The sequence below is a fragment of the Tenrec ecaudatus genome, chromosome 2 (assembly GCF_050624435.1).
Source record: "Tenrec ecaudatus isolate mTenEca1 chromosome 2, mTenEca1.hap1, whole genome shotgun sequence".
In the NCBI taxonomy this organism is placed as follows: Eukaryota; Metazoa; Chordata; class Mammalia; order Afrosoricida; family Tenrecidae; genus Tenrec; species Tenrec ecaudatus.
In genome coordinates, this window is record NC_134531.1 from 57,938,892 (window position 1) to 57,944,891 (window position 6,000).

General features: G+C 47.9%; 1 protein-coding gene across 1 annotated transcript in view; it reads left to right on the plus strand.

Annotated features, from left to right (window-relative positions):
- ZSWIM6 (zinc finger SWIM-type containing 6) overlaps window positions 1-5,411 on the plus strand; it is a 225,961-nt gene extending 220,550 nt beyond the window's left edge. The window contains exons 11-14 of the mRNA XM_075541070.1: window positions 214-371; window positions 930-1,093; window positions 2,709-2,790; window positions 4,534-5,411. Of these exons, the coding sequence (XP_075397185.1) occupies window positions 214-371; window positions 930-1,093; window positions 2,709-2,790; window positions 4,534-5,396 (1,267 nt within the window). The 3' untranslated portion in view covers window positions 5,397-5,411. The remainder of the gene's footprint in view (window positions 1-213; window positions 372-929; window positions 1,094-2,708; window positions 2,791-4,533) is intronic.
- Window positions 5,412-6,000: the final 589 nt, after the last annotated feature.

Below are 6,000 nucleotides of genomic sequence, written 5' to 3' on the forward strand. Positions count from 1 at the left end.
GAATGAGGTGGAAGGAAGTGCCTCAGATTGTGGTGCTGTTAAGTTAACAAGGTGACCTTGGCCTCCAGACAGCAGCCCGTAGCTGCACGCGCTCTTCCTACCACTGAAGCCTAGACAGCCTCTCCCGCATCCGCCCACTCCTCTGGCTTATGTCTGGGTGGCCAAGGTGAACAAGCAGTAATTAGGGTCAACTGCCTTGTCCTTTCATTGCAGGTTACTAGTATTGGAATCTACTGCTCCAACAGGAGACCTCACTCGCCCCCACCACATTGCGTCAGTTGTGCCCAACCGATACCCCCGCTGGTTCACTTTAAGCCACATAGAATCCCAGCAGTGTGAGCTGGCATCCACCATGCTTACCGCAGCCAAAGGTAGGTAGTGGTGCTAGCGTTAGATGTACATCGTAAGGGCCTGCTTGTTAGTGGTGCTAGCGTTAGATGTACATCGTAAGGGCCTGCACGCTTTGGGTGCGAGGGTACGGGGCAAGCAGGTGCCACTCACATGAGCCCGGCACCTTCCGCATTTAACGGCATCGTTAAACTTCAGAGCGCAGAGTTCTTTGCCAAGAAAAGGTGAGTGACCGTGGAGATTCAGAGGCAGATTGAAAAGTTAGACCACCTTGTTTCCTCCCTGAGATGTGCACCAAGAGTCGCAAGTCGAGGAGCTGTGTGCTGCCTCATGTTGTTGCTGGTTCGTACATGCTATTAGTCATGGTGGGGGGGGGGGTTGCTGAACCGTGTTTGTGCAACAGGGACATGTAGCATAACATCTGTGCCATCTGCCAACATCTTGTGTAAACTACCCGGTGCTTTGTGTTGTTTTCCCCTTGCCACCTCCCTTTGGGTTTGCGTCTGTGTTGGGTTTGGGGTTTTGTTTTGCTTTGCTTTGCCTTGACTTGGTTGGATTTGGTTTCCCCTTGTTCACTGCAGGCGATGTTCGGAGGCTGGAAACAGTATTAGAATCCATCCAGAAAAACATTCACTCCTCCTCACACATCTTCAAGCTTGCCCAAGATGCATTTAAAATAGCGACTCTCATGGACAGTTTGCCAGACATCACTCTCTTGAAGGTGTCTTTGGAGCTGGGGCTGCAGGTACATGACTGGGCATCTGGAGAAAGATGTGCAGACTTTGTGTCTCCTGGGGCACCAGGAACGGTACCCGGGAGGTTGGCACCCTCGGAGCAGGGGGCGGTTTGTTAGGACTTTTTAGTGCAGGCAAGTGACGCTTCAGAGTCCAGTTATGAGAGAACCAGGAGAGCTTTGTATTCAGCGCTGTGGTCCTTCCCAGCTGAACTGGACCATTGCCCGAGATGTAGGAACTATATATTTAGAAGCCCTATTTAAGTAGTTTTGTTTGTTTGTTTTTGTGAAGAAAATTCCATTTCCTGAATTGTGACCTTAACATTATTGTTTTCTCTTTTGAATGAATAGAGAAGGATTATCACTAGCAAGAGACCTAAGTATGCACTGAGGGTCCAGTTTTCAGGGGAGGTCTCCAGCGAGAGTGTGGATTCTTATTGATGCTTGCATTTTTAGAATACATGGGCAGTTCCAGTGCCATTTAAAATCCTGGGAAAATTAGAGAAAGGGCCGAGTTTCAGCTTCCGGCAGGCATTCCTGGACATATTACCAAGGACAATCTGAATTTGTCACACTAATAGATAGCAGATTTGAAGTTTTTAAGCAGATCGCTGTCTAACCCAGGAAGAAAACATTTTTTGTTTTCTCTCCTAGAATCTATATTAATATTTGCTCTTTTATTTCTCCTCCACATAAAGAGGATGAAACAAATCACTCACCTTCTAATTGTCTAAGTATGGGGGGGGGGTGTAAAAATGACCTGATTAGATGATTAATCTGGTTTTCTAGATATGGACTCGTCCTTTGAATGATTAATAATTTTTAAATGGGTCACTGAAATCTACTTACTATTATAACTAGCATGCAGTACGATCTAAGTAGAGGGGACAGCATTTAAGCTGTATGGTGATACTTTTTCAGTGTTTCTCTTAAAAATGAAATTCTTATTTGGCTTGTTTCGTTGTCATTCGCCCTATCTTAAAGATGGGTACAGAAGGAATCAGTCACACAAGCTACCTAGTTTGAAATTTCAACCAAATTTCTGATGACCAGCAAGTCCACCCTGCCTCAATTTCTGTAGGACCTAGCAGTGACCACGCAGGCTCTTTGCCAGGATTTACATATTCTAAATTTCGAAGAAGCAGGCAGAAATGGATAGCTCTATCATGAGGCCTCTTATTAGGAAGTTTTAAGAAGCCCATCAGACCCTCGCGGTGGCACAGAAGCGGGCTTTCCGTCCCCCCACGGCTGTCTTAATCACCAGGATTCAGAGATCAGCTAAGCATTTTCCTGTTAAGGCTTCCTGGTCGAGTGGATTCATGAGGAACCCGAGAAACCTACAGCCGGGCCTGTGAGAGCTGGGGAGCGAGGACAGCGGATTGTGTGTGACTCCAGTCCAGCCCTCTGATTCTGCAGAGGGGAAAATTGAGGGTGCCCAGGCCGCCACCTTTGGTCGTGACCAGAAACAAGCACCCCTGCTTAGTAGGCTGTGGGGCAAGATGAGCTAGGGGAGCTATGGATAGATAAATCTACATTCACACACAAAAGTTTTGCTCTAAGCCCTGGTCTGATGTGTGCCCCATTGCCTTCGGGTAACGCTGCGTGTGTTTTTACCCTGCTTTTATAGGTTATGCGAATGACGCTATCAACCTTAAACTGGCGGCGCCGGGAGATGGTGAGGTGGCTGGTAACGTGTGCTACGGAAGTCGGTAGGTAAACGCTAAGGAGAAGCTTTTTCCCTTGCCGCGTGCTATGATTTGACATGCTAAGTCCAGCTATGATTGCGTTCACTGTCTCCTCCAAAATCTCTCTAAAGCTTACAGCCCAGTCTTCCCCCTCTGGTTGGACCCCCTTTCCAAGCTGTCACATGGTGAGATTCCAACTTCTTGTTTGAATTGCATTCAATCAGTTAGGCCAAATATCCTACTACCTTTATATTCCATTTTTCTGTCACTGTGAATGTGATTTTAATAAGTTTTTTGTGAGAAGAAAGTAGGTCCCGTAGTCAGTCCTAAGCATAGTGGTTACGCATTGGGCTGCTAACTGCAAAACCAGCAGTTCCAAGCCCCCAGCTGCTCTGCCAGAGAGACGGGAGTTTTCTGCACTTGTTAGCAGTTACAGTCTCAGAAACGCACAGGAGGCAGTCCTGCTGGGTCCCACAGGCTCTCTCTCTGTGAGTTGGCATTGACTTGATGGCAGTGAATTTTTATAGGCAATCCACGGTGGGTTGGAAACTACTTCTGAAATGAACTTGAGTGGGGATCACTAGTTTCATTCACTTAAAAAGCACTCTTTTAAATAATTGTTTTCCTTGATTCTGTGTTGTGTTCCACCCTCATGTACGAGATGGGGAGTACCCGTCATATTATTCAGCAGAGCAGGGACCGCGGGGCATGGTTTAGATGAGCTTACAGATGTGGGAGAAATTGTAGCTGGCCATCAGAAGAGCCCCTGGTTGCCCATAAGCTACAATTTGTGAGGCCCTTCTGCCAAGTCTTTCCCCTCTGCAGCAATAAATCAGTGCTCAAGAAAACCCCACAGCCCCAGCAGCAAGGCCAACACGAAGAAATGTGGCTGTTAAAGTAAGTGTTGTGTAGCTCGTCGTCCTGGCGTCCTGTCTGCTACCACATCTTGCTGGTAAGACAGGAAGATCTCAGTATTTAGGTCTTGACACAGAATCCATGATGTGAAAGTCATTAGGACTATTTTTTTCTTGATGTGTGTTGGTTTGTCATTTTGGAAGAAGGGAGGCGAGTCTGAGTGAGTTAGCAAGGCAGTACAAAGAGAACACCATTTCAGATACTGCCATGCAGCTCCCCTACCCTGCATCATCAAGATCTACGCCTCGTTTCTCAGTCGGGAGCTCAGTCACATTCAGCAGTAGCCAACAGCTGGTCTGTTGACTTAGATTGGATATGATCAAGACCTTACCGACCGTGCCCAATATCTCAGTCATCTGTAGGTCTGCTTCTGTGGACTTTCTTCTCTTGATTACATCACACTGCCCTGCTGCTTTACGTGCCGCAAAGTCTGTCTCTTGTATTATGCTTGCTACGTTTACACACAAATCCACACACCGTATAAAAATGCCCTGTTTGGGTGAGGGCGTTAGTTCTCAGCCCAAGTTCTGTAGTGAGGAGCTGACTGGTGGCCCCAGTGAACTAGAACTCATTAGCAGAAACCCATTGTCTGAAATGGCAAGCAGCACAGTGCAAATACCAGCCACCAAGAGGATTCGTTCTTTTATTACAGGAAGTTCATGTTTCATTCAGGCATCTCAGTGACTAACAATCTATAATAACCTTATTCTAAAAGGTTGCTCCCAGGCCCATTACCTTACAGGATTCTCTGGCCTAGCTCATGTCCTGTGGTGGCTAACGATGTAAGCATTGATTATAAAAGTGGAGATAAGGCAGGACCTCAGTCAGAGGGCTTGTTTGTGTCCCTTGCAGGCGTGTATGCCCTGGACAGCATCATGCAGAGCTGGTTCACGCTCTTCACTCCCACCGAGGCCACAAGTATCGTTGCGACCACCGTGATGTCCAACAGCACCATCGTCCGCCTCCACCTGGACTGCCACCAGCAGGAAAAGCTGGCCAGCAGTGCCCGGACACTTGCGTTGCAGTGCGCCATGAAGGACCCTCAGAACTGTGCCCTCTCTGCGCTGACGCTGTGTGAAAAGGATCACATAGCTTTTGAGACGGCGTACCAAATTGTTCTGGATGCTGCTACCACCGGCATGAGCTACACGCAGCTCTTCACCATCGCGCGGTACATGGAGCATCGCGGGTACCCCATGAGGGCCTACAAGCTGGCCACCTTGGCCATGACCCATCTCAACCTGAGCTACAATCAGGACACACACCCTGCCATTAATGATGTTTTGTGGGCCTGTGCACTCAGCCACTCCTTGGGCAAGAATGAGCTTGCGGCTATTATACCTCTGGTGGTCAAGAGCGTCAAGTGCGCCACGGTACTGTCGGACATTTTGCGCAGGTGCACGCTGACCACTCCCGGCATGGTGGGACTCCACGGCAGGAGGAACTCTGGTAAGCTCATGTCACTGGACAAAGCTCCCTTGAGGCAGCTCTTGGACGCCACGATCGGGGCCTACATCAACACGACGCACTCCCGGCTCACACACATCAGCCCTCGGCACTATAGTGAATTTATCGAGTTCCTCAGCAAGGCCCGAGAGACCTTCTTGATGGCGCATGACGGACACATTCAGTTTACACAGTTCATCGACAACCTGAAACAAATCTACAAAGGCAAAAAGAAACTGATGATGTTGGTGCGGGAGAGGTTTGGTTGATGGAACTCGAATGGGTGGGGGTGGGGTGGGGGCGGGGGGACGGTTTGTTTTTACTTGAGCCTGCCTTTGTACCCTTTTTAACTTAAAGAACAGAGCCACACCGGTATTATATGTGTGTAGTTATATCGCGGTTGCAGACTAAAGTGTCATGTCGTGGAAGCTCGTGTGTGTTTCCCCCCGTTTCCTTTTTCCTTCTTCTTTCCCCTTTTCTCTGATTTATTTCGGTTCTGTATGCGAGAGAGGTTAAAAAGGTTTGGTTTACGCTGAGTATATGTTGTCAAGTGGCGAAAGGCCACAGAACTCTCCTGTTTTCTGTATACGTTCACAGCCTCAAAAAAAAATAATTGAAATGGCTTTAAAAACCAAACAGAACACCTCCATCCTGTGATAAGTACCTCGAATGGATTCAGCTTTACTCCTTTGTAACTCATCTTGACATTTTCAGCATATTTAGACAGACCAACGGAAATGAAATGCTAGTAGCGGAAAGGCTGACCCACGTGGCTTCGCAGTGCTGTTCGTCCAGAAGCATGACACACGATGCTTGCGCATGTGGAAACTTAGCGACTGTCAACATACATTCTCAGGGATTTATCCAAAAAAA